The sequence below is a fragment of the Monodelphis domestica genome, chromosome 4 (genome assembly GCF_027887165.1).
Source record: "Monodelphis domestica isolate mMonDom1 chromosome 4, mMonDom1.pri, whole genome shotgun sequence".
NCBI lineage: Eukaryota > Metazoa > Chordata > Mammalia > Didelphimorphia > Didelphidae > Monodelphis > Monodelphis domestica.
Genome location: NC_077230.1, coordinates 434,988,624 through 435,009,529, shown reverse-complemented (window position 1 = coordinate 435,009,529; position 20,906 = coordinate 434,988,624). Strand labels below are relative to the sequence as shown.

Sequence of the window (20,906 nt, the reverse complement as noted above, 5' to 3'; positions counted from 1 at the left end):
CCAACAGCTCTTCTAAGAATGGAGACTTGGCTTCTGCCAGGAGGCACAGCAGGACCTGAAGATCTGAGTGTCCCTGTGAATGAGCAAAAAGGGGCTGATGGTTGGGAAACACAAGGAGGTGAAAATAGACACGACCACCAGCCAGTCACCAGAATCAGTCCCGTACACTTTGTACAGTGCAAAGCTACAGCTGATGCAGTAGGCAGAAACAAAGATGCTCAGCAGCAGCAGGATGGTTTGGGTGGCCCTGATCTCCGGAGAAGTCTTCTGGGAGTGGCTCGTGCAGTGAATGTGCTGGACTTTCCGTTGATGTCTGTACAGTAGAACTATTATGTAGCCGCTGGCCCAGACCATGCCTCCGACACAAAGGATGTCTCGCAAGAAGGGCAGGATGATCTTCCCCTTTAACTTCGTTTCCCAGTAGCAATAAAGGACTTCAAATCCCCCTGTGTCATTGCTGTTGATCCTCCTTGATCCTGTTATGTGTAAGGGCACATTTACTTCTATGATTACATTGAATATCCAGCAGAGGAGACACGAGGGCCTGATGAGCTTCAGAACTCTGACTTTGTGTTTGGCCAACCTAGAGCTGCTGGGACTAATAGTGACAGCCTGAAAGATGCTCAGGAGACACGTGGTACAGACGGCAAGGCCCCGGCTCATCCTTTGGAAGTAAAATACCATTTTACAGCCTAAGTTTCCCAGGAAATAAATGTTCCCAAAATAGAAATTTACTAGTGGGCATCCCTGAGAGAGGAGCACTATGGTGTTAGTCAGTGTTAGTTGGGCCAGAATGGGGTCCAATAGTCTTGACCTGTGGCTGCTAAACAAAGTAAAGACATAAAAGCAGAGAAATAAGGAGTTGCCCAGGACCCCAACTCCAGTCTGAGAAAAGAAGATGATCCCCAGGACTGTGTCATAGAGAGACATGATCTTGGAGTGTTGCGGGGGCCCATCTAGAGATATCATGAGAGAAGAGAGGAAAGAACAATAAAAAATCTCTCATAGTAAACACAATGCAGGCACATAATCTACGTGTGAGTCATGATTGGTGCTCATGATGTAGTGGCAGCTGGTGGCAAATGTGCCTTCAGAATCTTTTAGGAGAGTATATACACCCCCTGATATACACCCATGGACAAACCCTTCTTTCCAACCCCACAGTTACATACGCATAGTCATATTTCTTCTTTCTCTGCCCAGCTTCATCCATGGACTTCCCAGATATTCCACATGCCACACTGACTCCTATTTGCAAATGTGCATAAGTGGAACCTTTGGGGATGATTTGTGGAGGGATACAGGACTCTACAGGGTTGAACAGAATTCTTAGTCAGAGCTTTGAATGTATAAGAGAAGCAATTCATTCTTGGTTAATGAAACAGTGGAACTACAATGATTTAATGGAAGGGAGGTCTTTGATACATCCCAATTTCCAGCCTGCGTCCCCACATAATTTGTTGCATTTCACTTGTGGGGAAAGTATGGGCTTTCTCTTCTTTCCACTGAAAACTCATAAGAAACCAATAAGAAGGTTCAACGGCTGAGATGGCGATGCAAAAAAGCACTGTGGAGTGCTCAGGGCGTGTTGGAGCACAAAAGACAACACGGCCATCCAATGCAGCTGAGGAAGTCTCCAGGTGTAATGATTTTTCATGCCACTAGACCCAGGCTTCCAACGCCGAGAGAGGGGGACTGTCCCTGTGCATCGACTTTTCCACTTAAATCTCCTTCTTTCACAAGTGTCTTTGTGCACACTCATCTATCATAGATGAAAATGCACAAAGACAATCGTCATCCTTGGTTACTGAGGGACTACTACTACTGAAAACTTACCTATATTCCATTAAAAGGATCATTTTTCTTATGTGAATAACTTCTGGCCATTGAACTTCCAGGGGCCATCAGAGCTCCAACGTACATGGACTTTTAGAAATGAAGCAGACTGGAACCAGTAGGATAGTATAATCCCCTCCAAGGGGATGATGACAGAAGAATCTTTTCTAATTTGTGAGGAATGAGAGGCATGAAAGCAGGAACTTAACTCTAACTGAGCCAGACAGAAAGAAGTTGGGGGAAAGGGTTAATGTCTTACCTCAAGGTGTATTACCTTTACAGAAAGATCTCTTCAGGGTCTGGGTCCATAACACTGCAATTTCAAACTGTTTTTCACAGAATAAAAATTGCATAATCAGGTTTGCTCACGATGTAATATTTTAAATGGCGCTTCTTGAAGTACAAGTCAGGTCTATGAGCCCAAGAATCAACAAGACAAAGAGAGTCACCTCTCTTGGAGAGGAGTGAGCTACTTTGAAGAGAAAACTCTCTGATGTCCTTTTAAATATTTAGACAACTGAATCTGGAAACATAAATGTCAAGAAGCCCCCATTTGTCTTTGGTGTCTTGAATAACATTCCAAAAGACTAAATGAAGTCATCATATGCCGTGTGAACAGGGACTCTATAATGCTTTGACTCAATCAAAGCCATTTTGTAAGAGGTTGGCTCGCACTCTAGTCCATTTTTTAGGAAAAAAGAAAAGCAATCTGAGAATCTGGGAGAGCTTTTGGAAAAGCAAGAGGGGCACGTCTAGGACAAAATGGAATCCCTTGTTTGTCTTTACTGCTTACTAAGAGAGGGCAGTGATAGCAGGAAACTATCTGACTTAAAAGTAGAAAAATTCTTGTCCTTCCAATTTAGCAACTGCACGTAGGTCTGTGATTCCAAACAGTCTTTTGGGGAAACTGGCTAAAAAAAAAATCTGAATGGAGCTTTGTAAAGATGGGACACTGAGCCTGCCTCGATTCCAGAATCCTCTTTAATCAACCATTCATTTCCTCTGGCAGAAATAGAAGAAGATCAGAAAAAGCACAAAGCCCAGGCCCTCCTTGACTCACCATCACTTCAGACAGCTTCACCCCTCCCCCAAAGGCTATATTTTTGTTGATTTTGACTAAATCAGAAGATCAGAAGTGTTGGGTTGGGTTATGGTCAGAGAAATTAGCTGTCCCAGGGCGAAGGAGCTTCCCTTTCTGAGGCAGAATAGTAGAAAGAGGGCTGAGTCCAGAGGAAGAACTATCTGAGTTCTAATCCAGACTGAGTGACTAGTTTTGTAATCTGGCCAAGTAATGTGTCCACTCTTTGACTCAGTTCTCTCATCTGTAAAATGGAGATAAAGATAACCTCTTCCTCCCAGGGTTGTTATATAGATGCTCTGATATACGAAGTACAAAACATTCCGCCATTAATGCTTCTCTCTCTCTCTCTCTCTCTCTCTCTCTCTCTCTCTCTCTCTCTCTCTCTCTCTCTCTCTCTCTCTCTCTCACACACACACACACACACCCACCCACACACCCACCCACCCACCATAGCCTTCCTTGGATCATCTAGAAAAACAGTCTCCCATTCCATGGAATTAAGGCTCAGGATGCCCCCTGTGGGAAGTGGTGAGGACCAGACTGGCCAGGACTTTCCTCTATACACTAGCCCATGTTAGAAGCCCTGAGCTCAGCTATTCCTCTGGTTTATCCTCCTACACCTGAGACATTTGGGGGGACCTACAAATGCTTAGTTCTGCTGAGCCTGCGAGGCAATGGGGGGCGAGACAGAGGGCAGACACTCAGAGGAATCAATGAATCAGGGGCCAAATGCTTCATTCGCTCTGCCTTCCTGGTGCCTCCTCTCAAGGGATACTAGCAGCCTCTTAGGCCCACTTAAGCAAAGAAAGTCTTCCCAGGCCCGGCCTTCTGGGGGAAAATAGATCCTCCCCCTTCTACCCAAATGATATCAAGCACTCACAGCTGCCGTCACATGCATGTACAGGCCCTAGTCACCCATGTCCACTCCCACACTGATGCTCTGACATCTACACTTGCCATCATTGATGTAAAGAAGCAAAGTAAGGCACAGACTCCCCCCTCGCCCAACCTAACCGTACACATAGATGGTCCAAGACAAGGTCAGCCGTTCTCATCAGCCCAGGCAGTTGGGTCTGGTCTCTGCAGCACTTCTGGAAATCAGCTAAAGAATTGGAGGCAGGTTCCAGGGGCCCACAATGCAGAATGGTCAGCAGCATCTCCTGCCTTCAGGAGACATGCTGACAGTCAGGGCTCATCATGGGTGACTCAGGTGCTCCAGGAACCATCCCACAAGTCAGAGTATGGGAGCAGAAGGCAGAGGACACACCAGAGAAGGAATGGAGCCTCAGAGAGGGGCTACTGTTCCGGGCCAGGGAAAGGCAAGTGGAGTCAGGTTTGTGCTCAAACAGACCCTGTGTTGGAGCAAGAAAGGGAGGCAGGGTCTTCCCTCCAAGAGAACCTTTCTGTGAGGCAGGCGTCCTCCTCTCCCTTCTCTTTCTATTCAAAGCTTAGTTGACAACCCATTGGAGTATTGGAGGGGCCATCAAAGCACTGGTCTAGGGCCAATCTAGGATGCACTTCCTGAAGGAGCTGAGCTCAGGACCCAGGAGTCAAGGGGTCTGCCTTAGCTCCATGTCAGGGACACATTTAGGGTGCTGAGCTCATCTCCATCGGGTTATCAAGGGGCACCTTCTCTTGAGAAAGACAGGGGGATGGTTATTTTCAGGGCATCCTTCTTCCAGGGCACCTCTCATATTCAGACCTGATAGCAGGTCCTGGGTTTCCATGGGGATATGTGAGTGACTAACATGTCAATGACTCTCCAAGGCTGCTGGTAATGGGGATGCGCATCAGGACCTAAGCCTCAGAGAACTTTCCTCCAGCACACAATCCCTAACTCATCCATATGTACAGTGTGCTGAAGGTAAGGCTATTCTATTATTGGCCATTTCTCTGATAGAATTTAGAGACTGAAGTGTCCTTAGAGACCATCTAGTATCTCCTGCCCAACTATATGCTCAGAAATCTGACAACCCAAGTGAAATGGGTGAATAATTACAAACATATAAAGTCACCAGATTAATGAAAGAGGAAATGGAATACTAAAGCAACTGCATCGCAGGGAAAGAAATTGAACAAACTATGGAAGAACTCCCTGAGAAAAGGGTCCCCGGGCCACATGATCTCACCCGTGAGTTCTGCCCAACATTCAAAGAATGACTAACTCCAGCACTACATGAAGTATTTAGAACAATAAGGTAAGAGGGAATCCTCCCAAATTCTATTTATGAGACCAATATGGTTCTGATATGTAAATGAGGGACCTAAATCAGAGAAGATAAACTATAGATTAACCCCCTAATGAACATTCATGCAAAAATTTGAACTGTTCACTGACCTGTTCCCAGTGCTCTGTCATATTTGGAAGTATCTGGAGCCCTCTGTGCATTTCCACTGCTGTGCTCTGCTTGGCTACCTCCTCCTCTGTTGATAGGTAGACTCTCTGGGAAGATAATCACCCTTTTTCTGCCAGGTACCCTCCCTTTGGATCTGACCCCTCCTCCTAGCTCGTTCAAATAGTTTTCTGTGATAGCTGATCCTGAGCTAGGTGGCGTCTCCACATTTGACAAGGATGACTTCTATGTTTTCTTCTATGGCAAATGGCTATGGAGTGGGAGGTGGAGGAAGGGAGAGCAAGGGGGGAGCCAGCAGCCTGTAGAGGGCTACGGTCTCCATCTGGGATGGAGAAGGGGGGAATCTTTTATAGGGTGCTGGTCTGGGATCAGGTAACCTGGATTGTCTCTATTGGGCAAAGTTGGGGTACTTGTGGTTGGCTTTGCAGTTGGGGGATTTTAGTTCCCAGGCTTGTCTAGTATGGTATAGATAGTATAAGTCCAGAACATCCACCCACCATTGATTTGTCAGGTCATAGCAGGGAAGAAGCAGTGCCTGAGGGAGTGGAACTACTTGATTTGTTCTGGAGTCCCAGCAGGTGCAGGGGAAGGGGTGCTGAGCTGTCAGTCTCAGTAGGGATTGGGGAAGGAGAAAGGGGGGTTTTGATCCCAGGATCTATCAACTAACATTCACCTGGCTGTCCACTGTGTCACTGAAGATTTCTGTGTTTCATCCAATGGAGAATGCAGGGACCAGTCGGGGCTGTAGTTATAGGTACTGGATGTCTGACCTCATCTCCCTCCAGAGCCGCCATTATCTTGTCACCTACCAGAGAAGTGATATCCGACAATTAGAGTCAGAGATGTCTCCAGGTGTTTGGGGAACTTTGGCCCCTTGAGCCCATCCCAGGCAGCAATTAGGTCAGAGTAATGAGGGCTCAGTCAAGAGTGGGAGCAGCTGAGAAGCTTTTTCTGCTCCTTAGTAGATACATTGTGTTTTAGAGCCAAGCAAGGGCAAGTGGTGAGCCCTCAGGATTAGGCAACAAGGCTGTCTGAGGCTCTTCCCTGTCCTGGATGCTGAGCCTCATGGGGCCTCCTTCCAGTTGCTCCTCTTTTTATGGTTCCAATTGGCTCTGTGTATGAGAGACAGTAAACTGAGTCACGCTTACATCCTGTCCCTGCTCTCTCATCTCAGAGCCTTAAAGGCCATTCCTGAAGATGTGATTTGGACTTGAAAAAAGGAAGTGGACCGAGGACACATGAGAAAGAATAAATAATCCTGAGACCAATCAATCAACATTAGTGAATAATCTTCTCTCTTCATGCCATTGCACACCATGTCTAAAAGGCACATGGTGTATGTTCAGTTCAGGAGAGATAGCCTGGAGGACCTTCTCCATCACTTCATATATGTGTGTCCAAATTTCCTTGTTCTGGCCATTATATCATTTCATACAGTATTTTCTATCAGGTTCACATTCCACTATTCTCCAGCTAATATTGTTTCCTTTCTAGACACAGACATGATTTTAAAAAGAAGAGCTTTAAATAATTCTGAGAATGCTGCCGTCTTTTTTGCTCTAATTTTTGGGCAAAATTTGTATATGCACATAAACATATTAATAATTTTGATAGAATATATGTTATCTATACACACATGCATATATATGATTTGGTAGCATTCTAATTTGCTTTGAAGACTATTTGGACCACTTAGCAGCTCTGTCAATAGTGGATTCTTAGGGGAGGACGGGCAGGCATCTGGGTGGATTGAGAGCCAAACCTAGAGATGGGAGGTCCTGGGTGAAAATTTGGCCTCAGATACTTCTTAGCTGTGTGACCCTACCCTGCCAAGTCACTTGACACCCATTGCCTAGCCCTTACCCCTCTTCTCCCTTGGAATCAACACACACAGTATTGATTCTAAGATGGAAGGTGGGGGTTTAAAAAATAGTGGATTAGCGGGTATGTTTTTTGTAAGCCTTCCAAATGTTTTCAATGTAAGCAAGAAGGCACATCACATGGATATCTGGAATCAGTAAGAAGTGAGTTCAGACACTTAACAGCTGGGCACATCACTTAATGTCTCAACTTACTCAAAGGCAAAATAAAGAAAGTGGGAGCCCCAATCTTCTAAGGTAGTTCATGTGATAGACAGAGATAATATTTCCAGAGAGCTTTGCATACATTAAATCAAGATTTAAGAGCTATTTGCTTTACTCCTGCTACTATCTTTTGTCCTGATTGACAGTCCAGGAGCAGTGAGGTAAATCTCAAGTTGTTGCAATAGGTATTTCTTTTTTTAATTACTGATTTAGTGCATCGTTCCATATTCAGATCTTTCATTAGAAAACTGCTTGATTATATCATTTTTGCCCTTTATATATTGGTAATTATTATATTTATGTAAGTCACTAAGATTAAAAATGGTGGATTAAAAAAATTAAACAATTCTTACTATCAGAAATCAGTCTTCATAGTGTCTAACCACAACTTCCAAATGTATTGTTTTCCCTTTTCTTTTAAGCCTAATTTTTCTCCCTGCAGTTTCTAATTATTTTTCCCAGTACTATCCTAGAGTCAATGAGAACAAACCTCATGTATGCTAAACATATACACATATACACCTAATATTTATACACATGTCACATATATACGTTCACTGTGATACAATTAATTTTACAATGCTAACTATTATAACACTCTTTACCCATATTTACATATGTATTCACAATTCTGTGTGATATGTGATGTTATACGTCATTTGTGTTATGTAATGTATGTTGTCATGTGTATTTTTGTAATGTACCCGAGTATCTTACCTTATCTTATCTACTTTAATCCCATCTAACTAAATCATTATCTTCATAATTCTCCTGTCTAGGTATAGTCCTATAGTAAACTAAGTATCTATTTTGTATTAGTAAGTAACTAATTTATAGCTAATTAAAACATTGCTAGTACCCAAGCTATACATTGTTTCACTCATTCCAATAGTGAATCAATGTAACCTAACCATGTTTATGTATTTGTATTCATGTGTTTGTCATGTTGTTATTTTTGCTATGTTATGTTGTTTTGTTAGTGTGTCACTGTTACTGTTAGCTTAGTATTATGTTACTGTTGGATGTAATATAATTACCACTACTTCAGATCTTCCTTTTCCTCTCATCTCATTTAATTGAAGATTCCTTTCTCTTGAGCTCCATGATAATAAATATACTTATTTTTGCATGAATATATTTTATGCAAATAAGTACAGAAGAGCAGAAATAACAACCTTTTCAGATCATAATCCAATAAAAATAATAATTAGTAAGGGTACATGGAGAGGCAAATAAAAAATTAATTGGAGATACTTCTGGACAAGATGGCAGCTTAGAGAAAGCTAAAGTTCAGAGCTCCAGAAACCCTTCCTTACCAATCTCAAACGGAATGCTACTAGGGCATCGAAATTCAAAACAAACAGCAGAATAGACCCCGGAAACACTCCTCCTGGACCTGGATCAAAAGGTATGGCCCCCCAAGAGTTGGAGCCTGAGATCACTCGGATCTAAGGGGAAGGCAAAGGGAAGGTCCCAGGACCCAGGCCCCCCAACCCAGAGTGCTGAGTCCGAGGCAGCAGCAGGAACCTCAGGGCAGGCAGGGCGGCCTCAGGAGCTGGCTGTTCTGAGGGCCTCCCCCTGAAAACAACTTGAGCCAGTCATGGGGGCACCCAAACAGCAGGGAGGCAGAGAGAGATGGGGGGGGCGTGTAGCCCCCAGACCAGAACCTTCCATCGGGGTCTCACTGAAGGTCCCTGCCTGAGGGCATACTCAGTCTGAGGTTAATCCCAGCCCTCAGAGCTCCAGGAAGCCACGGCACCTCCCCTCTCAGAGTGCAGGGTGGTCTGAAACAACAGTAACCCTCAGGGCTGGCAAAAGGGCCTTGGAGCTGAAGACCAAATCCTGAAAACAACCTGACCCTGTCGAGGGGGCACCCAGACAGCAGGGAAACAGAGAGAGACAGGAGGAGCCTGTAGCCCCCTGACCAGATCCTTCCATCTGAGTCTCACTGAAGGTCCTTGCCTGAGGGCATACTCAGTCTGAGGTTAATCCTATCACCAGCCCTCAGAGCTCTGGGAAGCTGTGGCCCCTGCCCCCTCAGAGTACTGGCTCTTCAGGCTGGCTGAGGCACAGAAACAAGGGCCAAGCCATAGAAAGGACAATCTGCCTAGGGCTAAAACCTCTGAACGCCAGACAGAGATAAGAAAAGCTAATCCTCCCCACTCAGATAGAGATGGCAAACTCCACAGAAGCACAAAAAACCCAAAATTCCAAAAAAAGACAAGAAGAAGGGGGTGACTTTGGACACATTTTATGGAGCAAAAATACAAAACACAGAGGAGATAGAAGAGGAAACACAAGCAAATGCTCCAAAACCTTCCAAAGGAAATGGAAACTCTCCACAAACCCATGAAGAATATGAATCAGAAATGATAAAAAAGATGGAAGCCTTCTGGGAGGAAAAATGGGAAATAATGCAAAAGAAATTCACGCATCTACAAAACCAGTTTGACCAAACTGAAAAGGAAAAACAGGCTTTAAAGCAAGAACTAATAAAGCAAAGCCAAAAGACCAAGAAATTAGAAGAGAACATAACATATCTCACTGACAAGATGACAGATTTGGAAAATAGAGGGAGAAGAGATAATTTAAGAATAATTGGACTTCCAGAAAAGCCAGAAATAAACAGCAAACTTGACATCGTAATACAAGAGATAATCAAAGAAAATTGCCCAGAGATTCTAGAACAAGGGGGCAATGCAGCCACTGACAGTGCTCACAGAATACCCTCTACACTAAACCCCCAAAAGACAACTCCCAGGAATGTAATTGCCAAATTCCAAAGCTCTCAAACAAAAGAAAAAATCCTACAAGAAGCCAGAAAAAGACAATTTAGATATAAAGGAATGCCAATCAGGGTCACACAAGACCTTGCAATTTCTACTCTGAATGATCGTAAGGCATGGAACATGATCTTCAGAAAGGCAAGAGAGACTTTCCGGTCAAGATGGTGGCTTAGAGAAAGCTAAAGTTCAGATCTCCTGAAACCCTTCCTTACCGATCTCAAACCGAATGCTCCTAGGACACTGAAATTCAAAACAACCAACAGCATAGACCCTGGGAGTCCTCCTCCTGGACCTGGACCTGGATCAAAAGGTATGGCCCCCCCCCAAAAGCCAGAACCCGAGACCACTTGGACCTAAGGGGTAGGCAGAAGGAAGGTCCTAGGACCCATCCCCCCCAACCCAGAGAGCTGAGTCCCAGTCCAAGGCAGCAGAGGCAACCTCAGAGCCCCACGGCCTGCTATTCTGAAGGCCGCTTCCTGAAAACAATGGAACATGATCTTCAGAAAGGCAAGAGATCTGGGTCTTCAACCAAGAATCAGCTATCCAGCAAAACTGACTATATATTTCCAAGGGAAAGTATGGGCATTCAACAAAATAGAAGATTTCCAACTTTTTGCAATGAAAAGACCAGAGCTTTGTGGAAAGTTCGATATCAAAAATCAAAGAGCATGGAATACCTGAAAAGGTAAATATGAAGGAAAGGGAAAAGGAGAAAAATGTTATCTTCTTTTTTTACTCAAACTCTCTTCTATAAGGACTACATTTATATAAATCTATGTATACTAACAGGTGGGGAAAATGTAATATGTAAATAGGGGGAAAAGAAAGACCAAATAGAATAATCTTTCTCACATAAAGATTCACATGGGAAGGGGAGGGGAAGAAAACTCCTATAAGCAGGAGAGGAAGAGAGTTTTTACTTAAACCTTACTCTCAGGGAAATCAACTCTGAGAGGGAAAAACATCGAGATCCATTGGGGTCTTGAATTCTATCTTGCCCAACAAGGGTAGGGAGAAAGGGAAACCAAGGGGGGGAGGGGGGAGGGAAAACAAAAGGGGAGGGACTAAAAAGGGAAACATATCAATGGAGGGGACAAGGGGGACTGATTTAAAGTAAATCACTGGACTAAAAGGTAGAGTTAAAGGAAAAAAGGTTAGAATTAGGGAAGGTTATCAAAATGCCAGGGAGTCCACAAATGACAGTCATAACCTTGAACGTGAATGGGATGAACTCACCCATAAAACGTAGACGAATAGCAGAATGGATTAGAATCCAAAACCCTACCATATGTTGTCTTCAAGAAACACACATGAGGCGGGTTGATACCCACAAGGTCAGAATTAAAGGATGGAGTAAGACCTTCTGGGCTTCAACTGACAGAAAGAAGGCAGGAGTGGTAATCATGATATCTGATAAAGCCAAAGAAAAAATAGACCTGATCAAAAGGGATAGGGAAGGTAATTATATTTTGTTAAAAGGGACTTTAGATAATGAGGAAATATCACTAATCAACATGTATGCACCAAATAATATAGCACCCAAGTTTCTAATGGAGAAACTAGGAGAATTGAAGGAAGAAATAGACTGTAAAACCATATTAGTGGGAGACTTAAACCAAGCATTATCAAATTTAGATAAATCAAACCAAAAAATAAATAAGAAAGAGGTGAAAGAAGTGAATGAAATCTTAGAAAAATTAGAATTAATAGACATATGGAGAAAAATAAATAGGGATAAAAAGGAATACACCTTCTTCTTAGCACCACATGGCACATTCACAAAAATTGATCATACATTAGGTCACAGAAACATAGCACACAAATGCAGAAAAGCAGAAATAATAAATGCAGCCTTCTCAGATCACAAGGCAATAAAAATAATGATCAGTAAAGGTACATGGAAAACCAAATCAAAACTAATTGGAAATTAAACAATATGATACTCCAAAATCGTTTAGTTAGAGAAGAAATCATAGAAACAATTAATAATTTTCTCGAGGAAAATGACAATGGCGAGACATCCTTTCAAACCTTTTGGGATGCAGCCAAAGTGGTAATGAGAGGTAAATTCATATCCATGAGTGCATATATCAACAAACTAGGGAGAGCAGAGATCAATCAATTGGAAATGCAAATGAAAAAACTTGAAAGCGATCAAATTAAAACCCCCCAGCAGAAAACCAAACTAGAAACCCTAAAAATTAAGGGAGAAATTAATAAAATCGAAAGTGATAGAAGTATTGATTTAATAAATAAGACAAGAAGCTGGTACTTTGAAAAAATAAACAAAATAGACAAAGTACTGGTCAATCTAATTAAAAAACGAAGGAAGAAAAGCAAATTAACAGCATCAAAGATGAAAAGGGAGACATCACCTCCGATGAAGAGGAAATTAAGGCAATCATTAAAAATTACTTTGCCCAATTACATGGCAATAAACACACCAATTTAGGTGATATGGATGAATATATACAAAAATACAAACTGCCTAGACTAACAGAAGAGGAAATAGAATTCTTAAATAATCCCATATCAGAAAATGAAATCCAACAGGCCATCAAAGAACTTCCTAAGAAAAAATCCCCAGGGCCTGATGGATTCACCAGTGAATTCTATCAAACATTCAGAGAACAGTTAGTCCCAATACTATACAAACTATTCGACATAATAAGCAAAGAGGGAGTTCTACCAAACTCCTTTTATGACACAAACATGGTACTGATTCCAAAACCAGGCAGGTCAAAAACAGAGAAAGAAAACTATAGACCAATCTCCCTAATGAATATAGATGCAAAAATCTTAAATAGGATACTAGCAAAAAGACACCAGCAAGTGATCAGAAGGGTCATCCACCATGATCAAGTAGGATTTATACCAGGGATGCAGGGCTGGTTCAATATTAGGAAAACCATCCACATAATTGACCACATCAACAAACAAACCAACAAGAATCACATGATTATCTCAATAGATGCAGAAAAAGCCTTTGGTAAAATACAACACCCATTCCTATTAAAAACACTAGAAAGCATAGGAATAGAAGGGTTGTTCCTAAAAATAATAAACAGTATATATCTAAAACCATCAGCTAATATCATCTGCAATGGGGATAAACTATATGCATTCCCAATAAGATCAGGAGTGAAACAAGGATGCCCATTATCACCTCTACTATTTGACATTGTACTAGAAACACTAGCAGTAGCAATTAGAGAAGAAAAAGAAATCGAAGGCATCAAAATAGGCAAGGAGGAGACCAGGTTATCACTCTTTGCAGATGACATGATGGTCTACTTAAAGAATCCTAGAGATTCAACCAAAAAGCTAATTGAAATAATCAACTTTAGCAAAGTTGCAGGATACAAAATAAACCCTCATAAGTCATCAGCTTTTCTGTATATCTCCAACACAGCTCAGCAGCAAAAACTAGAAAGAGAAATCCCATTCAAAATCACCTTAGACAAAATAAAATACCTAGGAATCTATCTCCCGAGACAAACACAGGAACTATATGAACACAACTACAAAACACTCTCCACACAACTAAAACTAGACTTGAACAATTGGAAAAACATTAACTGCTCATGGATAGGACGAGCCAATATAATAAAAATGACCATCCTACCCAAACTTATTTATCTATTTAGTGCCATACCCATTGAAATCCCAAAATATTTCTTTACTGATTTAGAAAAAACCATAACAAAATTCATTTGGAATAACAAAAGATCAAGGATATCCAGGGAAATAATGAAAAAAAAAACACATATGATGGGGGCCTTGCAGTCCCAGACCTTAAACTATATTACAAAGCAGCAGTCATCAAAACAATTTGGTACTGGCTAAGAAACAGAAGGGAAGATCAGTGGAATAGACTGGGGGAAAGCGACCTCAGGAAGACAGTATATGATAAACCCAAAGATCCCAGCTTTTGGGACAAAAATCCACTATTCGATAAAAATTGCTGGGAAAACTGGAAGACAGTGTGGGAGAGATTAGGAATAGATCAACACCTCACACCCTACACCAAGATAAATTCAAAATGGGTGAATGACTTAAACATAAAGAAGGAAGCCATAAGTAAATTGGGTAAGCAGAATAGTATACATGTCAGACCTTTGGGAGGGGAAAGGCTTTCAAACCAAGCAAGACATAGAAAAAATCACAGAATGTAAAATAAATAATTTTCATTACATCAAATTAAAAAGCTTTTGTATAAACAAAACCAATGTAACTAAAATCAGAAGGGAAACAACAAATTGGGAAAAAAATCTTCATAGAAACCTCTGACAAAGCTTTGATTACTCAAATTTATAAAGAGCTAAATCAATTGTACAAAAAATCAAGCCATTCTCCAATTGATAAATGGGCAAGGGACATGGTTAGGCAGTTCTCAGATAAAGAAATCAAAAGTATTAATAAGCACATGAAGAAGTGTTCTAAATCTCTTATAATCAGAGAGATTCAAATCAAAACAACTCTGAGGTATCACCTCACACCAAGCAGATTGGCTAACATGATAGCAAAGGAAAGTAATGAATGCTGGAGGGGATGTGGCAAAGTAGGGACATTAATTCATTGCTGGTGGAGTTGTGAACTGATCCAACCATTCTGGAGGGCAATTTGGAACTATGCCCAAAGAGCGACAAAAGAATATCTACCCTTTGATCCAGCCAAAGCACTGCTGGGTCTGTACCCCAAAGAGATAATGGAGAAAAAGACTTGTACAAGAATATTCGTAGCTGCGCTCTTTGTGGTGGCCAAAAACTGGAAAACGAGGGGGTGCCCATCAATTGGGGAATGCAAATTGTGGTATATGTTGGTGATAGAATACTATTGTGCTAAAAGGAATAATAAAGTGGAGGAATTCCATGGAGACTGGATATAAAGAAGGAAACTATATGTACATTAGGTGAACACAGTATAGTATACTTGTCAGATCTTTGGGAAATGAAAGATTTTAAGATGAAGCAAGGGATAGTAAAAAAATTACATAATGTAAAATAAATAATTTTGATTACATTAAATTAAAAAGTTTTGTACAAACAAAACCAATGCAACTAAAATTAGAAGGGAAGCAACAAATTGGGAAACAATCTTCATAACAAAAACCTCTGACAAAGGTCTAATTACTCAATTTGTAAAAAGGTAAATCAATTGTGCAAAAAATCCAGCCTTTCTCCAATTCATAAATGGACAAGGGACATGAATAGGCAATTTTCAGATAAAGAAATCAAAACTATTAATAAACACATGAAAAATTGTTCTAAATTTCTAATAATCAGAGAAATGCAAATCAAAACAACTCTGAGGTATCACCTCACACCTAGGAGATTGGCTAACATGACAGCAAAGGAAAGTAATAAATGTTGGTGGGGATATGGCAGTGTTGGAACATTAGTGCATTGCTGGCGGAGTTGTGAATTGATCCAAGTATTCTGGAGGCAATTTGCAACTTTGTTCAAATGACTTTAAAAGATTGCCTTCCCTTTGATCCAGTCATACCACTGCTGAGTTTTTTCCCCAAAGAGATAATAAGAAAAAAGATTCATACAAGAATATTCATAGCTGTACTCTTTATGGTGACAAAAAATTGGAAAATGAGGGATGTCTTCCAATTGGGGCATGGCTGAACAAATTGTGGTATATTGTAAAATGGAGATTTGAACCCCAGACTTCAATTCCCAGAAGTACTTTGAAGTTCTCAGAATACCCTATAATCTCCCTGAGTCCTCACCTGAGTGTGCGAGAACACAATGGGTATTCAAACTGACTGTACCTCCAACTTGTCTCTCCCTGCTTCTGCTTCTAAGCACATGCGTCTCTCAAGATGTAGAGTAAGTGGTTGTGAATGGGCTCTGGGCCTAGTCATGTGCTTTTCTTGTTTTGTATTTTCTTTATTTCTTAATTCTAATAATCTTTAATATACCTCATAAAATATAATACCTTTAGCCGAGAAACTAATTTTAATTGCTACAATTATGGCAAACTACGTTGGTTGTGATGTAATACCCTCAATCTTCTTAAATTTCCTAAATCTTTAATAAGTTCAGCCTTTAATAGCCAGTGCCTAGATTTTTTAAAGTCACATTTCTGCAAAGTCACAAGATCTCCTGCCTGCAGCCATCCTCTTCAGCAATCCAAACCTATTTGATCAAGATCTCACTCTCCTGGTCATTACTTGCCCCCCCCCCCCCCCAGCAAACTCTAGACTCTGAGCAGATAGCTCATCACCCCATGCCCAGGACTCACTTCCACCAGCTGGTAAAAAAACGGGGGTGATTTTTCTTTAGGCTACAATTAGCCTCCACATGGACTGGGTGCAGGGGATCACAGGTAGGGTGAAGAAAAGAAGGAAGAGACTTTTTCAAACAGGAACTTAAAGCATTGGTACTTTAAAAGGATATCTTTTGACTGCATTGATCCTTTTATTTACTTCACCTGAGTGCCAGGGGAAAAATTCAGCTCCCTGCAACTCTTTAGCTAAATTTGAGATTCCTAAAATCCACCCTCACTATGTGGAGGCAGCTCAGCAGCTCAGTGAATTGAGAGCCAGGCCTAGAGACGGGAGGTCCTTAGTTGAAGTCTGGCCTCAGACATTTCCTGGCAGTGTTGCCCTGGGCAAGTCATTTAACCCCCATTGCCTACCTATTACCAATCTTATGCCTTCTGACAATAGGCATCTAAATGGATGAATGCCACGGTCAGGGTACAGCCCCACTTGCAACTTGCGACAGGGTTCCATATTGGTGGCAAATGATAAGTCAAAATAAATAAAATAAAATAAATAACAAATGGAAGACAGCTTAATCATTACAGTCATGGGACTGCTTTGCATCTCTGAGCTGCTCTGACATTCCCAGGCTTGGGATTTATTTTTATACCCTTATTCTTGGCATGCAGGTATACAAAATTGAAGAGAGATAATCAGAAAAGTGATGCATTAACTTTTAACAAATCACTTGATTAACATTCTATATTTTTGTATTGTGATTACAGACAGAATAAAGGTTGCACACAAGATAAATGATTTTGTCACAGGTGGCTTACTAGAGAGTCTGAGTTACTGATTTGTGTAATTGAATCACTGAGGCATATTGAAGCTTAGTGTACCTGTACTGTACCTGTACATATTGTATGGGCCTCTATGATTGATTTGTGTGCTGTCTTCATGAGAAAGTTTTGGGCTTGGCCTCTAGCTGCGGTTTTTCTGGGAATTATGTACCTAAGTAAAAGTTAACCCATGATAGTCTTTTGGGATTGGGTTTGAGGGTCTGATCTTTTGGTGATGTTTTGGAGACTTAGGGTACATGTGTTTTGCTCTTGCATTATTTCTTTTGAGACTAGGGGGAATAATAATCATGTTAATTCATAGGTAAGGGGCATTGATGAAAGAAGTCATGCAAGGGAGATAAAATGGGCAGTCACACCTCGCCAAGGACCACTCTGTGGTCTCCCCAGCTCCCACGCATGACTCTGTCAAGGGGTCGTGGACTGATGGCCACCAGCAGATAATAAGAAAAACCACAACAAAAAAAACCCAAGGAACTTTAAAGAGACTGGAGGTTATGTTTTAAGGCATTTCAGACTCCAATGTTTTATAAAAAAGAAAATCTCTGAATTCTATTGCATTTTGCTGATTGTTTTGTTTAAGATTTAACTTTGTGATTTAAGTTCATATTTTAAGTTCATCTATTACTGAATTCAATACTATTCTGTTACACTGAATCAGTTTAATGTACTGGGTTTTAACTACTGTTAAATTATGTTGCTTTTCCCCTATAACTATACTGAACAACATTATTTAGTAAGCCCATATAAAAACAGCTTTTCTATTTTTGACTTTGTAAATTGTCACATAGAGGATGGATGGACTTTATAAAAACTGGTTACAATTGTATAACAACCTTGGGAAAATTTAATGACCTAAATCTCTCAAATTGATTGTAAGGTTCTTTAGCCATGATTTTTACACTTTTTCTTAGCAATCTCTGGTCATTTTGCCTGCCCCTAACGGGAGGTAAGGCCCATTTTAGTAGGTGAAGTGAAATACAAATTTAATCCCCACCTCCCACATTTATAAAAATGCATATAAATTCTTCGGTAAGAACCTTTATATTCTACCCCCCCACCTTAAGTGACATGGATTTTAAAATATTTTTGATTGTCACTGATCATAGGATATCTATCATCTATCTATCTATCTATCTATCTATCTATCTATCTATCTATCTATCTTTAGCACATTCCTTATAATTGCATGTGCAATTTAATTTTCCTAAGCATATGTCATCTAACAAAATTGAAAGATTTTAGATTATTAGACTAGTGTAGATTTACTATGTCCATTTGTTCCAATTGTAACTCCATCCCCCCAAAAACCTTAGACTACTAAAACTACCATTGGTATTTAAATATTATGGGACTTAAGTACATAGGTCTGATTTGAAGAAATGGGAAAACAAAAAAAGGAGCTCAGAGCTGATTCACATAGTGTCAAAGAAGCACGGATATCTAAACAGTGCCACAGAAGCACATATTTAACCTGAATGGTGCCAAAAGAGCACACAGGTCAAAAAGACAAATCAATCCTGCTTGGATTATGCTTCTACACCAATAAAAAAAGGACTTGAACCTAGTGTGAGAATAAAGGTTGAGGTGCTTAACCTATGTTAAGATGAGAACTCTTTGTATCACATTCCTTGTGAAATTTATGTCAAGTACCTAACAATTGGCTATTCTGGCTCCATATTCTATCCCTAAGAAGAAATATATCAGACCAAGGAATAAAAATCTAGTCCCCTTTCCTAACTTTCTTGCTGTGGTGGTTGACTGTGATCCTATCTGCTGAGTGGTAAGTGCATGATGTTGAACATGGATTATTTTAATTGAGCATTATTCAAAGTCCTGTTATAATTTTGTATCTTTTTCTTATTGAGAATTTTTTTTCATATAAAATTTAGGATTGGATGTTATGAAATTCCATTAAATACTTATTTGGCTTTTATGAGCTATATTTTTTTCTGATGAATTCGGCAGTGATTCATGTGCCTTATGTCTCAGACATTTCTTCCCTGTGTGATTTAAATGTTTTTCTTTATATCCTCCTCAGGGGGAATGTGTTTTTATTTCAAATGAAAAGTTTTAATTAATTTTAGGAAAATAAATTTTCTGCCTCCCAGATGGAGAGACTGCATGGAGACCACACACTTCTCCAGGAGATCCTGAGACAAAACCAAGATGCAAAAAATGGAACTTTTTTGGCGGGGGCGGGGGGTAAAAAAATTCCATTTGTTTTTGTTAAAAAATTCACTTGATTTGGTTAAAAAATTCATTTGTTTTATATACATATATATATATATGTATACATGTATATATATTATTGTGAAGAAGGGGACTCTCCCCTGACTTCTTTGTTAAAAAGTGCCAAATACTTAATATTGTTTTGTTGTAAACATAGTTGCCATTTCCCCCTTGTATTGATGTATATTTTATTGTGATTGTAAATTTATTTGTGTTTGTTTTGATCCTTTGGGGAGACTAGTCTCCCAAAGGATCACAGGGAAAAATGTGCATTTTAAAATGACCCTGGGAGACTACATCTTCCAGGACCCTCTACCCCAACTTCCTCAGACACCTCCCACTTCCTTTGTGGGAGGTGTCTGAGAAGATATAAAAAGAAGGGAGAAGCAGAAGTTTTGGCAACTTTTCTAGAGAAGAGCCTTGCCCTGGGTAAGAGCCGTTGGTTCCTGCATACCTGTGGGAGTTCTAATTTTCTTTAACTTTCCAGACCTTTATTTTCAGAGTAAAAATAAGCCCATCTAAACATCCATGAAGGCTGGCTCAACTTTAATTTAAATCCATAGCATAATTATAGACAAAAAGGGAAAGCCTGGTCAATTTCATTATCGGGCTACCAGGAGCAGAAAGGGAACCCTGGCAGCCTTCCCTTCCATTCCTTACCTTTTTCCCTATTTTCTCATCAACCCTACTCAGGATGCAGGTCATGCAGAGGGAAAGACCACGGGCTACCTTGTGAAGGTAGAAGACTGTCTTACAACCACCATCATTCACCAAATTCTTCCAACCCAAACTGCCATTGTCTGAGGGATGCCTTTGCAAAGGAGCACCAAAGAGTTGGCCAAGGTCAGCTGGGTGAGTATTGAATCTATTGGCCTCAGTCTGTGTCCAGTGAGGAAGACAATGATGAAGAGACAAATTAAGAAGGAGTTCCCCAGCGTTCCAAGTAACATCTGGAAACAGAAGACAATAGTCAGGATGATGTCATTAGGATTCATGTTCTAAGGGCCATGGTAGGTAGATCATTGTGTAACTGCACAGGCATTTCATGACTTTGTGACATTTTTTCTAATTTCCAATGGGACAGGCATAACATGGAGATGACAAAATGATATTGCTTTCCCCCATAAGTGGGTCTGGCTTTGAGCCCAATAGAAAAGGGGACACATTTCCCAAAGTGAACCATGAATACATATTATTCTCAAAGGAAAATCATGCTTATTGCCTTAGTCTCTACCTCTGTAGTTTCTACACTTCTGGCCTCTTATATGCAGGCATTTCCCAGTGAGCAACAATTTTGGCCACTCTCTTCCCCAGCTGTGTGTCCTTGAATGAACCATCTAACTTGTGTCTACTTTACTTTCCTCATCTGTAAAAAGAGGGTAACTATATCATCCCTTTCCCTGAGGGGTTTGTGAGAATTAAATCAGATCTTCATAAAGCACTCAGTACAGTGCCTGGCAGG

General features: G+C 40.6%; 1 protein-coding gene and 2 pseudogenes across 1 annotated transcript; all 3 read right to left on the bottom strand.

Annotated features, from left to right (window-relative positions):
* monDomV1R-ps1232 (vomeronasal 1 receptor monDomV1R-ps1232 pseudogene) lies at positions 13 to 930 on the bottom strand (annotated as a pseudogene).
* On the bottom strand, positions 13 to 930 carry monDomV1R1229 (vomeronasal 1 receptor monDomV1R1229). The gene is given in 1 exon segment (NM_001166813.1): positions 13 to 930. A coding segment is annotated over 1 exon segment (918 nt).
* Positions 19,712 to 20,439, bottom strand: monDomV1R-ps1213 (vomeronasal 1 receptor monDomV1R-ps1213 pseudogene; annotated as a pseudogene).